The 26,471-nt window shown below is 41.4% G+C and overlaps 1 protein-coding gene across 13 annotated transcripts in view; it reads left to right on the forward strand.

Annotated features, from left to right (window-relative positions):
- Positions 1-25,837, forward strand: part of LOC143019641 (uncharacterized) — a 264,093-nt gene extending 238,256 nt beyond the window's left edge. For 12 of the 13 annotated variants that reach the window (XM_076175469.1, XM_076175470.1, XM_076175472.1 and 9 more), the window contains 7 exons: positions 24-325; positions 1,095-1,307; positions 11,269-11,426; positions 11,574-12,064; positions 12,279-12,367; positions 12,593-12,960; positions 15,467-25,837. In XM_076175469.1, the coding sequence (XP_076031584.1) occupies positions 24-325; positions 1,095-1,307; positions 11,269-11,426; positions 11,574-12,064; positions 12,279-12,367; positions 12,593-12,960; positions 15,467-15,893 (2,048 nt within the window). In that variant the 3' untranslated portion in view covers positions 15,894-25,837. The remainder of the gene's footprint in view (positions 1-23; positions 326-1,094; positions 1,308-11,268; positions 11,427-11,573; positions 12,065-12,278; positions 12,368-12,592; positions 12,961-15,466) is intronic. The other variant, XM_076175462.1, reaches the window with a different exon arrangement.
- Positions 25,838-26,471: the final 634 nt, after the last annotated feature.

Raw genomic sequence — 26,471 nt, forward strand, 5'->3', positions numbered from 1 at the left:
ACCACATGTCGTTTCTGTTGCAGGCACGGTGCTGTCCCCCATTAAGGGAGTCCCTGGCGGAGGAGGGGGAGGCGGCGGCGGCGGCGGTGGTGGCGGAGGCGGCGGTGGCGGTGGAGTGGGAGGGGGTGGAGGTGGCGGCATATCAAGAGTCGGTGGAGGTGGAAGCGGGGGAGGAGGTGGTACCGGTGTGGAGGTGAAGGCCGAGTCCCCGACGAGCGATTATGCGGAGGAATCGTCGGACACCCTCGAGCCCGGTGAGCTCACCCTCAATGACCACCCGCAGGCGCAACCCTCCCGCTCGCAGGCTATTCCTTACAACCCACAGGTAAGTTCTTCTTCTTCTTCTTCTTCTTCTTCTTCTTCGTCTTCGTCTTCGTAACACCCACCCTTCGCTCGCCAACTATCGAACTCCTCATCACCATCCTCCTATGTAGTAGTATGACTTCGAAAGATATTAAGAACTCTATTTTGCTCTACATATGGAGAGCTAGGAACAGCTAAGTCAAGAAAATCCCCACGATAAAGATACACATCCAGGCAAAGGCTCCTGTACCTCAATGGAGAGTGGATGCCTCATCCTTAGAATCCCTAACTATGGTGGGTGCCCGCTTGTCCACGCACCCTTTGCTCTCTCTCTCTCTCTCTCTCTCTCTCTCTCTTTCTTTTTTCTTTACAGTGGCATTATCCACCCTCCTTCCACATCTCTATCGATTTCTGTGCCTTGATATAAAATATGGTACCTTAAGGATTTGCCTTCAGGTCTTGTGTTTCCCAGTGTACAGTCGATAAATGTGCCGAGAATCGAGTTTAACGATTTTCTCGATGGGTTTAAAACTACCCTAATAATGTTCTAGATCAATTTTATCACCATGGGGTGGGTACATTCATAACAAGGAGCGCAACTGAAATGTTAATATATAAGTAGATTGGTAGATATAAATAGATAATGAATAAATAGATTAATAGATAAATTAATAATATTAAAATAATTAGAACGGCTGTCGTAATATTAAATTACCTGCCCCGTCCATAAGAACGTGGACTATGTCTCTGGCGCTTCCTTGACCGATCTTTTCTCTCGTGGTTCCACGCAGGTCCACGTGAACGCCAAGCCTCCGTACTCCTTCTCCTGTCTGATCTTCATGGCCATCGAGGACTGCGCCAGCAAGGCCCTCCCCGTCAAGGACATCTATGCCTGGATCCTGGACCACTTCCCCTACTTCCGCAACGCCCCCACCGGTTGGAAGAACTCCGTCAGGCACAACCTCTCGCTCAACAAGTGCTTCCGCAAAGTCGAGAAGGCTCCCGTAAGTACTCCAGGATTCTCCCTAATACTCTCTCTCTCTCTCTCTCTCTCTCTATCTATCTATCTCTCTCTCTCTCTATCTCTCTCTCGCTTTCTCTCTCTCTCTCTCGCTTTCTCTCTCTCTCTCTCTCTATCTCTCTCTCGCTTTCTCTCTCTCTCACGCTCTGTGTGTGTGTGTGTGTGTGTGTGTGTGTGTGTGTGTGTGTGTGTTTCCTTCTTCGTCCAGCAACGCTCATGTGTCTCCCTGGAATGTCTCGTTGACGTGCAAATGGTTCATTTCACGAGGCTTGTGGCACGTGGCCAATTCACGCGCGCGCCACGTGTTCACATACACACTGAATGCGTTTACTGTATACAGTGTATGATTTCGTTGTATTATATGTAAATTGTACCAACTCACTGCCCCTAGCCATCCCTTCCTAACCCTTCTCAGCCCTCCTTAAAACCTTACTCCCCCTTCTCCTCGTCCTTCCTGTCTTATTCCCCCACTTCTAACTTGTTTTAATATTTTACTTCTCCCCCCGTCTTCCCCCCTCCCAATCTGCATGTGCCGTAATTACTTGCAATCACCCCTCACTCTCCCCCCTCCCCCTCCCCACCCCCAACCCCATTGGGTTCAGTCAATCTTTCATTCGTTAAATTTCGCTTTACAACATCCCTTACACCTGTTGCCTTCGCATGGCTGCCTGCCGAATCCTCGTCTTCGTCCTCCCCCTCTCCTCCCCTTCCTCCTCCTCTTCCTCCTCCGTCTCCGACACTGCGGGCGAAGTGCCACACGGAAGACAGCTTTTTACTGTTGCCCAAACCGAATTCAAACGTGCCAATAAGTTCTTTTGTAGGGTTGTAGTGGGGTGTAATTTTCACAGTTTTATGGATTTTTGGAAATAGAACTCAATTATTAGAAAAATACCTTGAGGTTGTTGTATTCAATTGAGTGATTAAATCCTAGAGGGTTGGAGGCTATTTTCTCTCTCCCACTGGTTTGTAACTACCTGCCCTCCACAGTTGGTAGGAAGTGTATACCCGGCCAACTTGCCACAGTTCTCATCAACATTTGGTGTCCACTGCTGAACAAAGGCCTCCCCCAGCTTCCTCCATGAACCAAATAATTATATCTTCCTCTGTCATGACATTCGTGCAACCTTCTTCATATCGTCTCTCCAGCGTCTGTCTGGTTTCCCTGTTGCTGGCCATCCACGCCATTTCCCATCGTCCTTTCAGGCTGCCTTCCCTGTCTACATCCATTTGAGCTCCGTTATCGCCTCTGTTACAAATCCCACACCAATCTGCTCCTTTAACCAGATTTCCCTCTTTCTGGCTTTCAGAATTGTTCCTAACATTTAATCTCCCCATTGCGTATAACCGGCACTTACCGAACTTCCGCGTCTGCAGTCTATTCATTTGAACATAACGGAAATTCATTCGAAACCGAAATTCGTGTCGACCCATTGTAGTTAAAGTCATGGCGAAATGAATTTTGAAGTGTTGAACCTTGAGTATGCAATGCAGGACCGCCAGTGTGTTCCCTTGGTGATGTGCAGACAGGAGAATGAGAAAAGAAATTATGGTAAAGCATTAAATCGACGATGTTGACGATGCGATGTCAACAATGCGCCATATTTGGTCAACATTGTCGTCCGTCGGTGTGGCGTTAATTTTTCAATTCCAGCCAATATCTTTTGTAATATTTTTTGCTATTCAAACCTAACCCAAGGCTTCACAGTAGTCAGTGATATCATCCTATTAATTAGAAAATAAATGTTTAGTGAAAGGCGAAAATCGAAAACTAGCATGAAGGAAATATCCGCCAAGTGAAAATAAAGTGTATAGGCTTGTCGCTTGCCGTGCTCGGCTTCTCTTCACCTCTCCTCCAGTAACCTCCTCTTTTCTCCCTTATGCTTATCCTTTACATCTTCCTCCTTTCTACTCCTCATCATCTCTCCCCATCCCTTCTCTTCCCTGCCCTTCCCTTCCCTCCCATCCTCGCACACATGCATACGCACGCACGCGCCTCCACCACCCCACCCCCGCCTTCTTTCTCTCCCCATTTTCATTCTTTGGGGAGGCGAGGCCCTGGGGACCTCAGCGACATGACGTCAGGAAAAAGTCGTCCGACTCCCTATTATTGTCAGGACGGGAAATACTCCAGAGATCTCCTCCTCCTCCTCCTCCCATGGCCTCCACCCGTCTATTTCCTTTCCCGAGCTTTGAACCTTCACTGGCTTCCCATCACTTGCCCCCCCCCCGCCACACGTGTCAGCATTGCCCTCTTGCCTGCCTGCCAGCTTGCTTGCCTGCATGCCTGTCTCCTGCCTGCCCGCCCGCCCGCCTTCCCACGGACCTTCCATCCAGTCTGCCAAACACCTACCTTTTGCTGTCGATAGAGAGCGTTTCTATTCCTCTTCATCCTCCCTCCTCTTCCTCTTCCACATGAGCACCATCCCTCGCTTGTAGCCCGAGCTCAGCCACCACAGTACCTTGCTTGCGAAGGGGCCCCGATGAAGATTAATTGTTCTTCCCAGACTTGGGCTCAGTCTACCGACTTTGATTAATAAGATAATGGTGAAAGACTCACTCACCTACTCCTGGACCCTTCCTCCCTCCGACCTCCTTCTTTCCTCCATCTTCTTACCTGTACTTCCTTCACCCCCCAACACCACCTCTTTCCCTCTTCCCTTTTCCTTCTCCCTCCTCCCACACCCATCCCTTTCCCATTTCCTTTCACCCCCTTCCATCCTTTCTTTTCCTTCCCCTTTATCTCGATTACACACACTCTCCTCTCTCTCTCTCTCTCTCTCTCTCTCTCTCTCTCTCTCTCTCTCTCTCTCTCTCTCTCTCTCTCTCTCTCTCTCTCTCTCTCTCTCCTTTCTCACCCTCATCTCATGTTGTCTCGTCATGCTCAAATTTTAATTTCTTTTCCCCTAGTTCCGCCTCCTTTAGTCCCTGAGTTCCAACATCTTACCCAAGTCCTCTCTTTCATAGCCCCGCCCTTAGCTCCTTCCATAGCCCCGCCCACTTCTTGTCGAAGCCCCTCCCTCTTTACTCCATAGATGCATGGTGCCTTCTTTCCGACAACTATGAATGATGCAATTTTCCAATTCCGGCCTCACTATTGTAAATTGACGTATGGTTCAGAGGCGCATAGGAACGTCATACCCAAGAAGGGTGGAATATACGCTGATGTGGTCTGGTTTTATTTACTTCACTGGAATTACATATAAGCTATCCGGGAGTAACGTTTTACGTATTTCAAATAATGAAGCCCGGTCGTCACGAAGCTTCGATCCTGGGTTCCCTCAAAATGCGAGGCCACCGCGCTACAAATTGTACCATCACTGAGCGTCAAAAAGACCCGGAGTGATTTGTTCCATAGTTTAATGTTTTTGTTATGGCTACTGCGAGGTGGGGGATTGTCGATTGCAGGATCAGAACGCTGTTGGCGTCTACTGAAGAGTTTTTCTTTGACCTGAATAAAATCGCCTGACGGCAGACACGGTAAACATACAAGTCGAATAAAGTGATGATAGATGAATTGAGAATTTTTTTATCCCTTCAGAGTCTAGGGATTGCTCCCTCCCCCCTCAAACGAATGAAATCGGTTGGCAACACATGACATACGAGTCGAGTAAAATGCCCCAAGAGTTCAGGGTCGTTTCTGGATCAGGTGACGTGGTTCCCTCTACCGATAATTTTAATTGGTGGGTATCGTGTAACAGATTGATTGTGGGGTGGTATTAACCTTTATACTACGAGAAAGTTTAGAAACATGACCCTTTAGGCGTCTGTACTTTTCGTGTAACCGCGATTTTAGGTTTAAGGAAGGTTCTTTGCAGTGTGATCTAAGCTTCTCTCTGTGTATCTGTTTATCTATCTCATTGCATATTTACCTTATTGTATTATACAGGATAGGAGCAACTCTCGTTGGGTCCCATTTCCTTCTCTTCAGTTTATCATACCAAAGCTCAAATTCATGTATAGAACTAACTTACTCTTTATCCTTGATCTCCAATTATCATATTGTGTGTGTGTGTGTGTGTATTTACCTAGTTGTATTTTACGGGCCTGGAGCTATGCTCATTATGACCCGTTTTTGTATCTCTCTACATCTAGTTTGCTTTTGAATTCGTGTATATTTCTGGTATTGACTGTTTCACTGTTCAATTTGTTCCAGACGTCAATCACTCTGTGTGGGAAGCTGTGTGTGTGTGTGTGTGTGTGTGTGTGTGTGTGCATGGACTCTGGAAGGTGTGGCCCTATTTCATAGCAGCAATGAAAAGAAGCCGAATGACAACGTGAGAAATGGCAGCATTTATGCTCACGATCGTAATTTCGAAGTCATGAGGCGATGGGTGGGGAGCAAGGAGGTTGGAGGGTGTTGGGGTGAGAATTCCAGACTGGGCGTGAAGCACGACTCAAAAGAGGTAGCCAAGATTATTGATGATTTAGGTACGTGTTCACCTCCTCCTCCTTCTGAGTGTAGAAATTACATGAAGATAAATATATCATTCGACTGTGGCATTAACTGGACTGGGTTAATGCACTGTGACCTGGCTGGCTACATGTTATATACACGAGTGGAATATATATTTTCTTTCTTGGTCATAGTTCATTTTGTGTAAAACCTTGATATCAAAGTTGTTTAATGTTCCTTTATGTTGGCTTTGCATTTTTTCGTGTGGGAGTAACAAGGAAAATGGTGGTTGAGAATATATTGCTGCTTTCGTTCATCATATTATCGTCATGTTTTACATGACGAAAGTGTATTGGTGTCAGCAATTTATAGTAAATAACGGAACAAAACATTCGTTGAAATATACACACAAATACGAAGGAAAGAATAGAAAATACATGAACTCGTTGTAGAAGATATTCGCATGCTTCGTTTGGACAGCACAGGCAGAACTTCGTACGCGCAAACATAACCACATTGATATGGAAGGAACCTGGGCAGTGCTCGCATGTGTAAAGGGAATTAGTCTTAGACGCGACCTGCACTCGGATCAGTACATTCGAGATGTGGGCACTCACAAATTCTCCCTCAAATACAAGTGACATAATGGGGGAAACCCTTTGATTGTGTCAAGGGTGGCAGAACCAAGTGGTTGCCACGTGCACCAAAGTGACCGTTTGTCACGCACACACGTCCTGGCCAGGTCGCCACTACCTCGGATGTAGACGCGGCTTCAACTGCCGCCCTGCTTGACGTAGCTGTTGTATTCAATTTTGTTCATTGAGTTGGTGCACGAGTGAGCGATTGTTCAATACATAATCTCCCCCATCCCACCCACCCACCCCTGGAACCCCAAGGTCTTTTTGTTTGGGCAAATTGTGTTTGCCGCGGGAAAGCAAATTTTAGCGGTAATAAAATTCCAGAGTGAAAAGAATGAAGGTGGAGGAAGTTCGAAACCTTGACGTGTCAGAAATGCAATATTTGCTCAGCACCTGACAGGGTGATTATTTGTATTTTTATATGTAGATTGATTAGAAAATTCGCTAAAGCTGTGTTTGCACTTTATTTCTATAACTAAAAATATGCTAACCGCCATTCTTAACCCTATTTTTTCACACCTTCGGCATTATGCATTTGACCATTTAACCGCGTTACTCTCGCACTATAAAATGCATGGGCAATATAAAGACAAAAAAATGCTACTAAGGTTTAGCACAAAATAAAAATTGAGGAAAGGGAACATGCATTCCCTTTGCGCATATATAATGTGACGAGCCAGGTATAACGTATTCCAGGATTGATAATCAATTTTCTGTTATGATATAGTTACCCCCTACTATGTAATGTTGTGCTCCCAGGGGGTAGATTTACTCCTGGTTGAGAATCACTGCACTATAGTCGATGTTTGGTTATTATGTACACAACCCTCACCCCACCCCACCCCCGAACCTTCTATCAATACATTTCCGTGTTACTGCCTCATGTTCTGTGTATGCTCGTGTGATATGTATACCTCAGCATGTACGACTGCTTAAAGTAGTTTGCGTGCTTTCTCATGATTATATGCCGGTCAATAAGGTCCCCTGTTTGACTTTGGGAGGGGGCCGGGGTTGGGGGGGGGGGGTTCCACCAGTGTCCGGAGGATCAAACACGTAGCTAGGACTGTTCAATGTCGTAGTGTTGGTCAAATCGAATGCGTTCAGGTTCCAGGGATTGGCTAATTTGTAATATAGTTTGTAATAATAGGTTGTAATATTTGTAATACACGAGGTTAGAACCATGCTTTTGGGTCCGCTCTCTATGCCTCCACTCATCAAATTTTCCCATGAATTCGTGTTTGGTATTGCCCTGGATTGTATGATCAACCAATGTTCCATAAGTCTACGCACCTATGTGGAAAGCTGTACCTTCTAACATCTTTCAAACAAATGTCCTTTTTCATTTTTTTTTTATTATACCTCGTTTTGGTCTTTCATCCCGTATTGGCATATGCTTTCTGTCCATTTTTGTATATCTTTCTTCGATCTAAGTATAATTCACATGTCACTTATCTTCGTTCCTCCAATGAGGGAGTTCTAGTTTTTTTTTTTTTTCTTTCTTTCTTTTCTTTTTCTTCATTCTTTTCTTACACGCCTTGCTATTTAGACTAGGAATCATCTTGATTGCTGTCCATTGTACTCTCTCCCTCCATCTCCCTCCCTCCTTTTTTTTTTTTTCTCTCTTAAGGTGTGGTGATCAACTACATCTATTCCAATTGGGGACAAATAAGGATTTCAATAATTTCCTTCAAGTCCTCGTCAATATAGTGAAATGCCACTCGTATATTTTTCAGCAGAATATACTGTAGGTCTGTCGTTATTTTCTGTATATGATTTTCTGGAGATAGATCATTCTTGATTAGGATCCCAAAGTCCTTTTCATCCTTTACTTTATCAATTAATTTCCCGTTTTGTATTTTTCCCAGCTCCAATGGTTTACATTTACTTGGATTGAAATTAATTTTCCATTCCTGGCTTCATTCATAAAGCTTATCTAGTTTGTAATCCTACTCGGTCTTCAACTTTTTCATGGTCTTGGCATCATCTGCAAAGTTTGCATAGCTGCAATTCATTCATTATGTGATTTATACGTATACAGTAGTGTAATTGTTTTCGTGGTAACACGTCGTAGAGTTCTAGAAAGTATACAATCTACGTGGGGAATAATTTCATAAATATACGCGCGTCATTTGTTGTGTCTGCCCGATTGTAGTACACAGGTATACTGTGGTTTGTTTGTGTGTGTGCGCGTGCAGTGTGTGTACGCGTGTCTTTAAATACCTGCTCTTCGTATAATGCGTCATCTTAAGTTAAATGCTGATATATGTGCAATTTTACGAAATTACGGGTGTGAGGAAGGGGGGTCTCTCATTCTCCTGAGCACGCCATTCTTGCACGCGCTCCTGGCTAGTCGTGGGAACCGGTGGTAACGGATTTTCCACGCGTCGGTCGACCGTGTCAACACCATCGACAAGGTGGCAGAATAGAATCCTTTCCACGCCGGGCCAAGGTCCATCCGATTGCTGAATAAAATTTGATGTTTTCAGTATTATGAAAACGTTGTAAAGTCCACAACGGTTATCATGGGAGTTAAGGTTATAATATGTGTAATTTGCTCGCGTGAACACTATAGTTCATAAGCGCGCAAGGACGATCGAGTGCAGAAACCAGTAATATGACCAATTGCAGAACTGAAATCGCATAGCAGTAAAAAAGGTACAGGAGGGAAGTGTACCTAGATGTATCAAAGTAATTCGACATTTTAGGAAAGGGTAGATGAGTGGCAATGATTGGAGTGAGTTTTTGGAACAGCAGTTACTATAAAGCTACGTTACAGTGACTGAGCATGTTCGAAAAAAAATGGCAGTTGGGAAATAAGTTCACGCCGTATCCCAACGTCCGTCCGTCTCTGAACCCCCGTTTCCGTCACTGGATAAGTGGCAGTCACCACGTCTAGAAGATTCATTAGAGAAGAAACGATGTCCAAACGAAGGAGGGAAGTAGAGGGAAGAGTCTCGGGGAGCAAGGTAGTGGCTGCAGCGGTGGATGGAGTGTTAGGGAATTGAGAGAGAGAGACACCTCCTCCACCCCAATCGAAACTTTACAAAGAGATTGGATACAAAAGAAAAGTGCCTCTCCCCAGTGGCACCCCCCCACACCCCATGCCTTTTGATCTGCTCGCTGGCTAGCTGGCTCTGTAGGGATTGGGGGGTGAGTACTGAAGATGGATAGGTCGGTCAGGGCGGAGCGTGAGCTTGATACAGTCTAGTGAAGGAGCTGGTACATAGGGCGCGGGAAATAGATGTTTTGTGAAGAGGAAACTTGGGATAAGGTGCCAGTGATGGTGGCACTCTTGAAGAAGAGACGCAGTGGATATGGGTCTGGTAGTTCCAGGACCTTTGATCAGCAGAGCTTGGCGTGCCGAGCTCCCAAGTAGGATCTTCTTCCGGTTGTTGCCTCTGTGTAAGGGAAGGTCAAGAAGTAGGAGATTCAAATGTGCAAAAGAAAAGGTCGAAGCAAGTGAGAACCCCAAAGTGGCCGCACCTCTCTCTCATTTATTTGTTTATTTTAGGACATGGATGGTTGTTTCTACTATTTAACAACCACAGACTTATGGCGAACTTACCTGCCTCCTCCTCCTCCTCCTCCTCCTCTTGCTTTTGCTCCACAACTTCCTCCACATCCCTTTGATATACCAGACATAAGGTAACAACATCCTTCCCCACCTCTTTGCCATTGTGCTCTTTCCCCCTTTTTTCCCAACCTGTTTACATTCCCCCACCTTTGCCCTCTTTCCCTCCTCCACTCCCCATCTTTCTTCTTTTCCACTCCTCCTCCTCCTCCTCCTCTTCCTCTTCCTCTTCCTCCTCTTTGTCCTCTCTCATTACCATTTTTTCTCACCTGTTTCCTATCCCCATCTTCCCTCCCCTCTTCTCACACTCTCAAATCTTCACTCTTACCTCTTAATTATTCCACACGTCTTCAGTCTCCCACCCTCCCCAATCGACTCAGGAGCGACAATCACTTGTTTCAATTTTGCTTCATGTACAGGCCGTAGACACAGTTAATAAAATTACGCCATAACAACAGTGGTTTCAATAAATTACATAAGCAAAATTGGGGCCCACCCCACACACCAATTCTCACATCCTCCTCCCTCCCTCTGAACTCTGTTGCAAATCTGGTTTCCCAATACCACTCTACTCTCCACCCTCTCCTCCTCCTTTCTTCCTCTTTCTCCTCCTCTTTCTGCTTCTCACTCTTCTTACCTCATACTCCTCCCTCTCCAACTCCTTATCTCCCACTCCTAATAGAGTGGTTAACAAAAAGAATAAACTTGGTAACCATGTAGTGAGGACTGAAGCTATCAGTTGTTTTAAGAGAAGGTTAGATAGTTTTATGGATGGGGATCATAGGTGGTCATGGACATAGAAATTCCTAGTTTAAGCCTTATGGTCTCTTGCAGTCTCCTTCATTCTTACATTATGTACTCCTGATCTCCTACTTCCTGTCCACCTCATACCATCTCTTCTCCTCCTCCTCCTCTTCATCATCATCATCATCATCATCATTTTTCTCTTCCTCATCCTTTCTCCCCTCCTTTTCCATCTACACATCCTCTCCTACTTCCACATTTCACCACATCATCACTTTTCCCCTTCATGATGCTTGATCATTTGTATTTTCTTATCTGTTTTCCCAGTCATATGCAGCAATTGCATGTTGTTATGCCTCAAGGTGAAACAAGGATTTTTAAATGTGATGTAGCAGAGAAGGACATAAATGAAAATATAGTTTTGTGGTGCTTTGAGTTTCTCATTTTGCTCTTTTCCCAGTATTACTTTGATTTTCCATTTTCCTTGTAATCTTATTAATTATAGACAAAGTGTGAAAAGATATGACAGCATAGATGAAATACACTGATGCAGTAGATATGATGATTTTCATGCCAGTAACTTGTATTATTGACACAGAACCTAGGAAAAGGATCATTGTGGATGGTAGACCCAGCCTATCGACCCAACCTTCTTCAAGCACTAGGTAAGACACCCTTCCACCCATACTCCAACTTGGACCGCATCAACATGATCTTCACCAAAGCTGCATACAATAGTAGACCTGTCCTTTACAGGTAAGTAAATGTAATTGAGTGAATGTGAGAGATGAAAAAAAGCAAGAAAATATAATGAATTAAAAATAATTCATCAGTGCCTTTTATTGATTTTGACACCACAATTCCTCAACTTTTTTTTTAATTTGTTATGAAATGCTTTTCCAGTAATGATCACCAAGGCCCACCTGGAGGATCCACAGCTTCGCAAGGCAACACAAGCAACAGCAGCAACAACAGTAATAGTAGTAACAACAGCAGCAGCATCAGCAGCAGTAGTAACAGTAGCCTCAACAGCAGCAATAGCAGCAGTAATGGTCTTTCAGCTGTCTCACCAGAGGTTACTTCCCCTGTGCAACACAATCAAGCATCAGGGAATAAACTCTTACCCACTGTGCCATCCACTGGCAGCAACAGCAGCAGCAGCAACAGTAGCTCCAGTAGCAATAGTGCACTCAATCTGCCCAACCCAGAACTATTTCCCTACTTGGCAAGACGACTGGGTGCAGCTGGATGTGGGATCAGCAGCAGCTCTGATGCTGTTGTGGCTGCTCATGGGGAGGGTGTTCACAGTGAAGATGTTGATGCTGCTGCAGCTATGCTTGCTCTCAAGCATGGACCTTCCATACTTACTCCTACAAATGGTAGGACTGTAATAGGTACTAGAGTAGTTACTATAATTGTATACTGGGTTGTGTCTATATATTATCATGGAGGGACTAATGATGGGTACCTGTGAGACACATTAAAGAGAATGATCTTGTCTTCAAAACATGTCAGTACCATTTTCTTTTAATCTAAAGCACATTCAATAATTCACATCACTTTGGTGAAGCAAGTTTGCTTGACAGAATCATATTTTTCATTTAATAGAGTCCTACTCAAAACTGAGGGAAGGAAAGGACACAGCTTCTTTGTATGAAGAAAGGAGGAAGAGGAAACGGAAGAGAAAACATACAGAGGTTTGTATCATGATTTAAGTACCCCTCCCCCCACAGCAATTTATCTCTTTCTTTTCTCTCTGTCTCTCTCATGTATCAATCTTTTTCTCTTATACACTCAACCTCTTTCTTTTTCCTCTTATGTGCTTGCACATGCAGATACATCTTTATTCTACATGAGAACCTATCATAGGATAATACTGCAATGTCAGTAAATGAAATATGGATTTCATCTTCCATTTCCAGATTGGAGATTCTCGTATGATGGTAATTAGTTCCTCACCAAGTGAGGATCACACATACTCAGTCATGGATGGTGAGGAAGACTTGCCCACTCTAGGACCCCAGCCTGCCAAACTTCACCGCAACCACAATCATCTCAATCAACATAGTAGCAGTGGTACTCAAAACCTTCAAAAGAAAGTGTTAACACACAGTAGAAGTCCACAGAAAAAGCTGCTGACCTACACACCCAAGGCTACAAATCATCAAAGTTCACCACGTAAGCCCAGCCACCACAGTACACCACAGCGGCACCACAAGGTCAAAAGATCACCAACTTCAAGTGTAGATGAAGCATTTTCAGATGACTCTTTTGAAAGTGATGCAAACAGGTTGGTAATCTTTATTTACTAAAGCATTCATTAGAATATTATGTATGTATTTTCCATATTATTATTATACATGCTCAGAAGCATGCAGCTGATACTTTAGGGTCTATTTAGGGTGCCCATGTGGACCAGAGCCAAACATCATTTAGTCTGTGATAGAGGAAATCTCTATTGAGAGAGAGATGATACTACTTTATTATACCGCAACTGTCCCTCCACTATGCTGGTCCCCCCACTCTTAACACTGTCCTGTACCACTTCTCTGAATATCCATTTCCTTTTTTTGCCAAACCCTGTGGTGGGGGAGAAAGAATACTGCCACAGAGTGTTACCACTTGAGTCATAAAAGGCAACAAAAATGGGACAGGGATAGGAATGGGTATCCTACTCTCTGTAGCCCCAAAAGGGGCATGCCTAAAAAAAGCAAAGGCATAAGTGGGTCTGGAAGGAGTTTTTCAACCAGAACCCTAAGGAGTGGAGGAGGAATGGGGATTTTTCAAGGAGGGAGTCACAAGGTGTGCAAACATGGTGTGTGGAATAAGGAGGACGGGAGGAAATGGATAGTGAGTGGTGGGATGATGAAGCAAAAAAGTTGTAGAAGATAAGAAATGAACATTCACAGATTAGTGCAGAATAGGACGAGAGAATGATATGAGAAGTACAAAGAAAAGAGAGGAGAAGTAAAGCATAAGATAAAAGAGACAAAGAGGAGAACAGATGTTAAGCAGGGTAAGAGTATGACAGAAAATTTTCAAAGTAATAAAAAGATGTTTTGGAAGGAAATTAAGAGAGGAAGAGGAGGTAAATCAAGTAGAAAAGAAAAGGTAAAAGGTGCAAATGAAGAAATGATAATGGAAGAGATGGCAGTAAGAGAAAGATGGCCAGAGTATTTTAGGGAGTTGCTAAATGTGAATGACGATAGGGAGGGAAAGGTAGTTTCAGTGGGAAGCACTAAGAAAACGACAGTGATGAATGAGAAAAATGGACGAGAAATAAGGAAAGATGAGGTGAAAACAGTTATAAAAATTATGAGAGCAGGTAAGGCACCTGCATTGGTCATGAGGAGTGTAAAAAAGGGAGGTACAGTGATAGTAAACTGGTTGGTGAGGGTATTTAATGTTTGTCTAAAAGAGGGTAGAGTGCTGGAGGACTGGAGGAGTGCCTGTATAGTTCCACTTTACAAGGGAAAAGGGGACAAGTGTGAGTGTAGTAGTTTCAGAAGGATCAGTTTGTTGAGTGTAGTTGTTGTTTGTTGTTGTCGTTCCCTAGACTGTCTGTCCGAGCAGTCCCGTCTCCCCAAGGAAGGCCACAGCCGAAACTGGGTTTTCCCACAAATCCTTTATAGAGTGTATGTTGTGTTGTTTGCGTGCATGATTGTGTATAATGCAGTCTTCCATTATGTGTTGTATGGTATGGGGTGAAGTGCTACATCCTGGGCAGCTGTTCACAACACGGTCGTCCAGTTGAGTGTAGTTGAGAAGGCTTATGGGAAGTTTTTGATTGAGAGGATAAGGAGAAGAAGAGGGAGTAATTGGTGAGGAACAAGAAGGGTTTAGGAAAGGTAGGGGTTGCATGGATCAGATTTTTGTGTGAGAAAGCTTTAGGAAAAGGTAAGGATCATTTTTGGGCATTTATGGATTTGGAAAAGCTTTATGATAGGGTAGACGAGAAGTCACTGTGGGAGGTATTGCAGATATATTTATTAGGAGGAAAGCAGTTAAGAGCAATCAAGAGTTTTTATAAGAGTAGTAGAGCCTGTGTTAAAATTAGAAATGAAGAGAGTGAGTGATTTGAGGTAAAGGTGGGATTTCACCAGGGATGTGTTATGTTCCCTTGGCTGTTCAATTTATGCATGGATGGGGTGTTGTGAGAAGTAAGTGCAAGGCTAATGGGCTGGGGATTGGAGATGGTTAAAGAATATGGGAAAAAATTGGAGATAAGCCAGTTGTTGTTTACAACAGGATCAGGGTTGATTTCTAGGGGAATTTGGTGGTCACTTATGTGTTGTAGAAGGAGAATGAATGAGATGGGGTGAGGAAACTAGAGATCCACTTTATTTTTGCTCTCGGTAGCTAAGGCATAGGAGGGTGTAGGAGGACTCCAACTAGAACCCTAGTAATTGAATTATTGAATGCACATAGATTTGGTAAAGTTATGAGCAAAAGGGGAGAGATTTATAGTGTGCTTGTGAGAAGAAAGATGGATGTGTTTGTAGTGAATGAAATTAAACTAAAAGAGAAAGGTGACTTTGAGTTTGAGAGCATGGTAGATAGGGTGTCATAGTATTGTTATGTGGGATGGGTGTAGAGTGTGTTCTTTGATTCACTCACCCTCCCATAAGATGGAAGAGATCTTTCATACGTATGTATTAAAAAGTGCTTTTTTGTGATTGACTGTGTGTGTATTTACCTAATTATAAACCAGTGAAGATTTTGGGGACTTTACATTGAATTCCTTAAAGGGTAAATTTGTGTTTGCAGTAACTTATTATTTTTGTTGTTTTTTGCAGTGAGGAGGCCTCTGATATGCAGCAGTTAGTTGAAGGTGCTGATGCTCTTCTGAATCTAGCTGCAGTTGCAACATCATTAGCTGCTTGCAAGAACCACACACCATCTGCTCCTATGCCTGCACCTCCTCCCACCTTTCGCAAGGCTACCCACAGCATGCGAATGCATCATCAACAACAGCAGCACGGAAGGAACAGTAGTGGTCTAAAGCCGAAGAAGATTCATCTCATGGAAGATAAGGCATCCAAGGCCTCAAACAATAACAACAGTAACAACAATAACAATAACAGCAAGAGTAACAATAATAACAATGTGGACCTTCACCATCACAATAATAACAATATCCAGGCCCTAAAGGTCCTTAAAACTAGGAAAGTTGGTGGTGGAGGAGGAAGAAGTGGAGGTAGACCTGTAGTAGCCCGACGGTAGGGTGAGGAAGAGTAGGAGGAGGAGAAGGAGAAATAGGTCGTGGTGTGTTGGCTATGCAATGTGGAGGCAAGAAACCCGGGTCTAGCTTGCTCACACTAAAATAAAAGTAAATCTTCCAAAAGACAAAAGACAGTCCAGGGCTGCCCAATATTCAAGTGTACAATGTTCACACAAAGAATGTGCAATGCTTATGTATTTAGTATACAATGTTTATGCATACTTTATGAAGTATGCAATGTCTATGTATGCATTGTGAGTTATGCATTGCCATGTATGCATCATAGAGCCTACTGAGTTTCTATGTAAGCTATGAGGCATCCACTGCCTCTATATTTAGTAAACAGCATACAGTATGTGTGTGTACAATACAAGGCATAAAAAAGTGTAGACATGCTAAAATATATAAAGGCAACAAGAGTACTTTGACGAGGGTTGTCCAGTGTTCCCAGATATGCAAATGTTGGCTTGCATACGCCTTTGATGCATTTTACACAGCAATACTGTTTTTACTCTTTATATACATGCTGGTCTTGTTTTATACATTAAAATGTATATTTGCAGTTATGTAATATACACACATGAGTAAGAGCTTTATTGCACTGTACATATGTAAAGATTGAGATTATGAGCGGATTATTTGTTGTTGTTGTTTAGAGATTTAGCACCTTACTACACTATGGAGATTTATGACATTTTGTCCTGCAGCAGTAGTGCCCCGCTCACTTCAGCACAGGCGGGGGATGCTGAAGAGCATCACAAATTTGCTCATACCATTCTAGGTTTGCAGGATTCATCTCCACTCACCTACATCACTACTCATGAACGCACACATGTGTTCACACACACTACACACACACACAGCATATACATACACATATACAGTACATATATATATATATATATATACATACATACACACACATACACACTACATTTGTGCAGATAACATGTACAGATACGTCCATGCATTCATTTACTCATTCATGCACCAGTCTTTTACTTACAGTGACTTCTTTAAATCTTTTTCTTATACATTGTTGTATTGTTTTCAGATTTTAAACAATTATGTATATATGTTTTTGTATGGAAATGCTTGAGGACAAAGTATATCTTTCTCTGGGAAATCTATTACATATTTAAATCTAGTCCTATTTAGTGACACTATGTGGTTGAAACTTCATGAAATCGTAGTTAGCTGGTGAGTAGGTGGGATCAGATAAAGCTTAGTTTTATTACAGTCTTCAGTCTTGAGCTCAGACACCTGTGTGCCAGTCAGCAGGTCTTCTATGAAAAGCTCTTGGCTTATTTGTAAAGAGTGTTGTGCATGTGAGGACTGGAACAGGTTACAAAACCAGAGCCTAGGATTGTAGTCTCTAGCTGTCTCTCTGTCTCCCTCTGTCTGTCTGTATCCTCTTTCGTTCTTTCTTCTTTTTCTCCTCTCTCTCCTCTCTCTCCTCTCTCTTCTCTCTCTCTCTCTCTCTCTCCCTCTCTCTCTCTTTCCCTCTCTCTCTCTCTCCCTCTCTCTCTCTCTCTCTCTCTCTCTCTCTCTCTCTCTCTCTCTCTCTCTCTCTCTCTCTCTCTCTCTCTCTTTCTCTCCTTCATTTTCCTTTCTGTATGCACTTGTATATCTATCTTTATTCCACATGAGAACATATGAGGCTAGTGCACTTTGTTGTCAATTGAGGAATGAACTATAGTTGTCTCACTAGCTGGGCCTATAAGTCATGGGCTACGGCACCTCTCATCCTTTGGACACTGGTGATAGCATATATGTACATATATGTGTCAACTACCTTTCCACCCTTATGATGGGATGAATTCAAAGCACACACCCATATCCCAAACAAGAAAAATAAAAAAATGAAGTTAAAAAAGAAAAAAAAATCGGTCACATCTCCCATGTCAGCACCGCAGGGGTTCATATAAAATGTTCGTGCAGTTGACCAAATATTTTACATTTTTTTAATCTATGATTATCAGATAGATTTCCACTCCCTTTAGCATATTTATGAAATAGGCAATAAGGAAAAAGGACATAATGTCAAGGCATTAACACTTAAAAGAATATGAATAATGGTGACTTGTGTCCAGTTACACTATTTGGAAACCCACAACCCACAGTGATTGGCAGTGGTCCTCAGGCTCTCCCATAGATCTCTCTTGGAAGAAACGCTGTACTTTTATTTGTGTGGGAATGTTTGTTAATGGCTTGTAATAGTAGGAGGTGAGCAGTCTATAGGTGTCAGCTCTCCTTGTGTGAAAAAGTGGAGGAAATGCAGTCAGTATTGGTAGGGAGAGATCTTGGGTCCAGTCTTGAGACAAAGTTTCAGCACCTCAGGGTTTCACTTTCATGTGGAAGTTAGGGTGTTGTTGAGTTTTGAAGATGGGTGGCAGGGAGATGATTCTCTCTGACATCTACCTCACAGGATCACCACTTGCAGGTACTCGTCGCTGGTCTCTCAAGGCCAGATATTATTTTCTAGTGAAATCTCTTAACTGCATATTGCTTTTATACTATACACATAGCAGATACAGTAAATACAGATATTTAAGCATTGCAGTGTATATTGTCCTACTGTTTGCATTTACTGTATATGGCCAAAACAACTATATGACTATAAAAGGTTGAGTTAGAAGTGCTCATTCACTAGGGAGATTGAACATTATGGAACAATTACTCAAAGCCTTGCATCTCTTTACAGTCAGCAGCAGGTAACTGAACTATCATCTTGTCAGATGCTGCTGTAATTGTTAATCAGTAAAGCCATGACTTATATACAACTTAAAGTCAAAGTATATCATATTTACAAATAATGCAGATATGATCCAAATCCAGTGGCAATTTAATTTTATACAGACTGAGCACTTCTGTCTCAGTTTTTTTCAGTTGTAGGGTAATCTGTAAGGTTGGTTGTAAGTTCAGATGTTAAAACCACAGAAGTGTTAGCCATTTTATTTACTTATTTGAGCTCTATAGCACAATCATGATACAGATCATAATGAGAGAATTAGAAGAAATAACAGAGGAAAGAACATTATAATTTTCATAAAAGTTAAGGTTGTTGAGATCAGATTTTTATTTTTAAAATAGTGCCATTAGAAAACTTGTGGGAAAGGGAAGTGAGTACCTATGTGTTTTGTGGATCTGGAAAGTGTACAGTGAAGTAGATAGGAGTGGGTTGCAATAATGATGATGATTGTTGTCTCAAGTTTCACTGAATGGAAACTGGTATCCCCATAGTGGCTGACAAGAGTCCCAGGGTCTCTCATAGATCTTTGGAAAGAAACATGCTAAGATAGGAGGGAGGGTGGAGGGGTGTGGAGTGTATTCAGGGATGGAATGGGTGGGAATGATTTTATGCCTTTTCCTTTTTGGCTACCTCCCTTGTAAGGGGGGAAAAGCCTTGGTATATGCATGTATGCTTATTAGTGTGGGGCTCTTTCTATACTGTCAGCTTATTGTAGATGAAGGAGAGCAGTTGCCAGTTGTCAGTTCCATATGTGAACAGGTAGACTGAAAGACAGTGAACCAATTCCATAGTAGTACAGCAGGGATTAACAGGCAGTATTGCTGGAAAAGAAATGAGGTACAACTTTTCTGTGGTTTAAGGAGGAAGTAATGAAAGGGATGAGGATGTTCCTATTCCATTCCAAGCCACTTCATTTTGTGGGTAAAAGCTGTTTAGTTAGGGATATATATATATACACACACACACACAGGTATGTAAATGGTAAACTAAAAAGTAAACAAGAAAGGGAAAAGCTGTACCAGGGAAATTATGAATATACAGAAGAACTTGAAATGGTTGAAATTATGAGCAATCATTTCAAATCTGTATTCGCAATTGAAAGTTCACAGAACTGTGAGGGAATAGAGAGAGAGATCCCCCAATGAAGGAAATAACTGTAACACAGAAGGAAATCAGAGACCAAATAAAAAAACGATGTCAGAAAATCATATGGTCCAGATGGAATTGCAAATTGGATAGTGAAAGAATGCACAGAGGGGTTGACAAGCAAATTATAGAATATAATTAAATACTCATTCAAAGAAGGAAAGTTACCACAGGACTTGAAAAATACAAATATTGTACCAATATATAAAGGAGGAAATAAGGAAGATCCAACCAACTACAGACCAGTCTCCTTAACCACAGTAGCAAAAATATGTGAAAAAATGATCAAAAGTAGATGAGTTAAACATCTGGAAGAAAAAATATACTGAAGCCAAATCAATTTGGATTTAGACAAGGAAGATCATGTACAACAAACCTGACCTGCTTCTGTTCGAGACTATAGAAATAATACAAGAAAGGGATGGATGGGCAGACTATGCCTTTCTAGACCTACAAAAAGCATTTGATAAGGTACCACACAAGAAACTAATAAGAAAAATAGAATCAGTAGGTGGCATCAGAGGAAAATTATTGGAATGGTTGTAAGATTTCCTGACTGGGAGAAAAATGAGGGTAGTAATTAGACAAATACTCAAATTGGGAAGAAAGGATAAGTGGTGTCCCGCAAGGTTTGGTATTGGCTCCACACATGTTTGCCATATATATAAATGACATGGATAAAGGAGTGGAGTGTTATATGAATTTCTTCCCAGATGACGCAAAAATACTAAAGAAAGTAAGAACAGAGGAGGATTGTGAATCATTACAGTTAGACCTGGACAAAATCTGGAAATGGACTCAAAAGTGGGAAGTGAACTTCAATATCAAGAAGTATAGTATAATGGAGTTTGGAAAAAGTAAAAATAGAATATCAAGAAATTATAAAATTGGTGAGAAGTCAAAAAAGTGAACTCAGAAAGAGACCTTGGAGTAATAATCAGCAAAGACATGACACCGGACAAACATATCAATAAGATAGTAGGAGAATCCTTCAACCTATTAATGTCAATGAAAGTGGCATTTAACTACTTGGATGAGGAAATGATTAAAAAAATATTAGTTACACTAATAAGACCAAAACTGGAGTACGCAGCAACACTATGGACACCCAGTACTAAAAAGAATATAAAGAAATTAGAAAGAATACAAAGAGCAACAACAAAGTTGGCACCAACTCTCTCCAAATTACCATACAAAGATTGTCCAAATTGGAATTATCAACTCTGGAACAAAGAAGAGAAAGAGGAGATTTGCTGACTATTTATAGAATCATGAAAGGAATGGGAATCCTAGATAGGAATGATTTATTAAAATGGGACAATGGAAAAACAAGAGGACATGAAAAGATAACTATAGATCTGAAAAAAAATAGCTTCCCACTTACTCTACCTGGAATAATTTAGATAAAGAAACTGTGTGTGCAAACACTATTCAAGATTTTAAGAAAAAACTTGATGCTGAAAGACATAAAGACAAGTCACCACGAGCATAGCTCCCTTCCCGTATAATACAACTAGGTAAATACACACACACACAACTCGATGGCATAGTGGTTAGATTTCCCAGCCACCACTACAGCAGTCCAGGTTTGAATTGCACCCAGGACTGAAATAATTTCAGTATCGCTGCGCTGCGAGTCATTACCCCAACTCTCGTGGGCAGGGAGTTGGGGAGGGGTGTGCGTGTAAGATCACAGCATTACCCATGGATCGGTCATATATAAGCTCTGAGCTCTCTTCCAAGAGGGAAATAGCTGTTGATCACAACTCCAACACATGATCCAAGACCATGGTGAATCACACACACACACACACATTGGATATAGCCCAAACTCAAACAATGAATGAGTTCAAATCTAAATATGATAATTGGTAATCAAGGATATAGATTGTTGGAACTGTACATGAACTTAAGGCTAGTTATGATAAAAAAGAATAGGAGACGGGACCCACAAAGCTTTGTTCCTTTCCTGTATGCTACAATTAAGTAAATACACACTCACACCCTATAAGGGAGGTAACCAGCCAAGGCATGCACTCATTCCACTCCCATCTATTACCCATTTGTTTTCCTTCTCTCTTAGCTCCTTGTAGATGAAGGGTCATCCCTGACCCCCACCCACTGCCCAGGTCATAAGCAATGCAACGAGACACAGCACATCCATAGCTGGGGCCCACTGTTTCATTTACATGCTGCCCCTCCCTCTTCATTCCACCATGCAAAAATAAAGAAAACAAGAAGAAATAATTTTGAGCCACATCAATTTATAGTCCATTCACAACCATTCTCCACTCACACCTATTTCTTGCCTTCTACTTTCCCTGCCCAACAGATTTCCCCCTTTATTCAAGTCACCCCTCACCCCATCCATCCATCTCATTTTCAGTTGTCCCCTCAAGTTCACTCCATTCCCTATTTTTCATCATATTTTATTCCCCCATGACATTTACTTACTTTCATCACTCTTCAGTTTAACTTAACCCCCACTCCTCCTTTCCCTGCTACATGTGACCCTGAATACTTACATCTGTCAACTTTGTCCAGTCTCTCTCCTGTAAGACTTTTACATGTGTGTTTATGTGTGTGTGTGTAAATATATATATATATATATATATATATGGAATTTTGCTGGCCAGACAGCTTAGAAGGCACTTAGGAGTGGAGACACTTCAAGATTACATAGCAGGCAAGGTAATACTGTTGGCCTGTTCGATGAACAGCTTAGATCAACACTACTTGGGGAAGAAGTCAGGAGTAGAGACATTTCAAGATTCCATGGCAACAAGAAAGTTTGTTGTACTGTACAGGCATACTACATTAAATTCCCATGCTATAAAAAGTTCTTCATAATGAGACACCATACAAGCCCTCATAGAGAGTGAAAGTTTTGTGATACTAATCCTAATGTAGGTATGTATATGTATAGGTGCTTCAGCCATATACAGGGATTGCAAGTTGTGGGACAGTGTATACCATTTAATATCTTAATTAGTATTTGGTGTAATTCTTAATACATTTTTATGTTTGACTAGCCATTGCTGATAGATTTTTTTTTTTTTTTTTTCACATCTTTCTTGATGTGCCAATACCTTGATATTTATTTTGTTTATTACCAATTTTGTAAACAAGGTTAGGAAAATAATAATCTATCCATATATATATACCTAATGGCTTCTTCACCCATACAATGGAGGTAGCCAGAATATTAATGGTTATAATTGCAAATACATTAAGCCTAAAAGACTTGAACAACTGCCCAAGCATTATGTAAACCAATCAGTGACTTCCAAAGGAGGAGAGCAGTGCCAGGGGGCATGGCTTATAGACCAAATTAGTATGAGACAACTATAGTATGTGATACACACAAAACTACAAATTGAACTTTTTTCATAAAACTTGTTTAGTATCTCAGTATCTTGTAAATATGCGTACATACATGTACAGGCACATACATTTGCAGACAAACAACCAAACACACTGATGCATCTGTGCAAAGCATCAAGTGAATAAATTGAGAGTACATTACTCCCAGCATCGTAACCACCTGACCAAGAATTCTGCAAGGATCGAGTACCACCTAGAATGTATGTATGGGCGGGGCACTGTTGTACATCTTCCTTGGTCTTCCTTGGTATGAATGACAAGCTTTAAGTCTTACCCTCACTTTTGTTGAACTTCACAAAATGAATTGTCAGTCCAGCCTCTTTCCTCCTTCAGCAGCCCCCACACTTCGTCATTTGCCTGCTGCTTTGATCCTTTCATCCCAACAGTTCTGAAGGAACTGTCAACCTAACCACTTTATGTATTATGCCAAGCAAGTAATTACATATCCTATCTCTTGAACAATCCTATGTATCCTGTCAATCCAACATTATTACATATCCTGTAAATCCAAAACTAGTGTTGTGTATCCAGTCAACCTTGCAGACATATCCTGTCACTTCAACAATCTTATATGTTATTTTGGTTCAGAAGTCCTAAATATCCTGCCAACTCAGCAGCCACAATTTATCTTTTCTGTTCACCAGTCCCACATACCAGATTGTCAGTCCAACTGTCCAGTTTGCTTTGGTCTAATAACCACTCATATCTTTCTGCCCTGCAGTTCTGATAATCATATAAACCAGCTTGCCTGCATATACTGTACAGCCCATCAATTTTGTTTTCTGTAAAACCATTCATTTTAGGCAAAAGTGAATGTCATGCATATCCTTTCAGTCTCATATTGTTATGTACTCTTCATACCTGTTGGCAGTCTAGTTTTCTTCATTAGCCTGTCTTACCATTCTAGTATGTTCTGTAAACCTGTGCATGGAGTATTCAGCCAGCCCTAAAATGTAAGGCAGCCTTCTAGCCCTGTAGTCAAGTAAAATCCTAAAATATGTCTACAGAATATGCTGAACCCTGTCTTGGTCTAAAGTTCCCATGCCAACAGTTGTAACCTGTCCAAAGGTTGAGTACTTCTTCAAGTCAAGTGTTTCCTATTTAAACCATGTTATTATTGTCTGCAATCTATAGTTACTTATTGTCACTATTCTTCTTTTCAATCATTTCACCCTCTGGAATCTTTTAGAACTTCATGATAATTTTTATTAAGTCAGTATCAGTAATAGTTTCTTCTTCATCTTCTTCTTCCACCTTCCTATCCACCATTCCTCACCATCACCACTACCCCTAGACTAAACAGACTGAACAGCACTGGCAGCACACACATGAAGACAACATTTTAGGGGTGCAGGACCTCTGGTTGGAGCCCAGGAGGGCTATTAATTTCCTCAAAAACTATAGTGTCATAATCCATTGATACTGTGGGCTACCCAACAACAATGACTACCCCTATTCCCACGTCCTTAAAGATACACACCACCACATCCATCCCATATTCACCACATATTACCAACACAATCATTAAAGTTTTCTGTGTATTTTTTTTTCCTCTCCCAACATTGTTCACATTGTTGCTGCCATGCCCTGAGGCCTGCAAATATCCTCCCCTAGTCCTTTAGCCCATCTATGCAGGAGTTAGTGAGAAATTGGATAAGGTGGCCCTTACTGGCGAAGTGCTTGTGATGCTGTTGGGGATGGCTGATGGGACTTGTGCCAAAGGAAATGGTAAGGTTTTCCACTGCGGGATCGGCGCTTTCCTAAGTTCAGGTTGAATGTGCCAAACACTCTGGAAAATTATCATAGTAATAAATAGTTTAAAGTTAATATTACTAGTGATAACTAGTAGTGAGGGTGAATTCCTTAGTTTGCAAGAAAAAGTTAGGCACATAGTTGAATGGTATTTTTTGAAGTCACAAAATGTGATGACTTTTGACTGCTAAGAGAAATTTATGTGTTTTATCTATATTAATAGTCTATGGCAATGACAACACTGACCCAGTAGGTCTTTCCCGCTGAAACAACTGGAAGTAAAAGTCTTATATTTAGTTTTATTAGTCTTATATTGAGTGCTGGTAGTGTAACAGCAGACTATGCATAATTTGCTGAGTTTGTGTTGTACAGGATGGCCTCAGTGTCAAAGGGATGGAGAGCAAGGAGGATTTTAGTTTTATATTTTTATTTATAATTGGTTTTGCTGAATTGTTCAGGGAAATTTAAAAGGACATCATGAATGTCATCACTCGTCTCCTTTTCCCTCCATGCCAGCATTCTTGGATATACACAAAATACAGTCATACAACTGTGTGTTTGTAGACAAAGATATTAAGGATTATTTTTCTTTTCATACAAATGTATAATTAAATATGTGACTGCTTTACTTGTGGGTGCATTGGAGGTTTGATTATGGGTATAAAGAATATTTAAAAATGTTAACATGAATTATACTTTATGGTAATGAGTAATCCAAGTTGTGAATCAAATCAGTAATGTAAGTTCAGGTTGACCATTTATTGCAAAAACTTACAAAATGCAAGAAAGATATAATAATGTAAGACCTAACAAACTTGTCCGAGGAAGGGAGATGTGAAGCCTTTCCAGCCTCCCCTGCCCCAGCAGCAGCAGCAGCAGCAGTATCAGGAATCACATTACACTTTGCTGCCATTCTTGGGTTTCATTTTTACCTTAAGGATGAGATATTTCTTGATTTTCGACGAGTCAAAAAGATCAACATCATAAGCATTATCTGAAAAAAATAAAATGTGTATTGTTTGTTAACTTGAAGACACATTCACTAGAAATCACATGTGCCCATAAGATTTGGAATTGTTGTCGATGAGAGTTGTTATTCAGATGTGTATTCAATATGTTAATGTGTATGTGACACACATAAACATATAAATTTTTTAATTCCCTTTATAAGTGGGTGGATGAGCCAAAACACACTTTTTGCCATGACTCATGTGCATGAGAAAAATGTAAAAGGTCTACCTAGTCCCCTTGTTTCTCCCCATTTAATCAGCTTTTATGGAATACAGGGGAATATAATATTCCTGTCCCTTTCACAGGATGACATGTACCATATTTTTTTAATTCCAGTTGGCTTGTACGTATAGTCATTTAATTAGATATTGTATGAGTAGAGTTTGTATATACAGTGAGACATTAATTAGCTGTGTTTGCGGTGTTTTCGCTGTGTTTTTGGTGCTGTTGTTTAGTGCGTGCAATCACTATGCCACCCAAAAACCACTCCAAAACACCGAAAACACAGCAAAAACACCGCAAACACAGCTAATTA

Source organism: Oratosquilla oratoria, chromosome 37 (assembly GCF_046742065.1).
Source record: "Oratosquilla oratoria isolate Oo_2021 chromosome 37, ASM4674206v1, whole genome shotgun sequence".
Lineage (NCBI taxonomy): Eukaryota > Metazoa > Arthropoda > Malacostraca > Stomatopoda > Squillidae > Oratosquilla > Oratosquilla oratoria.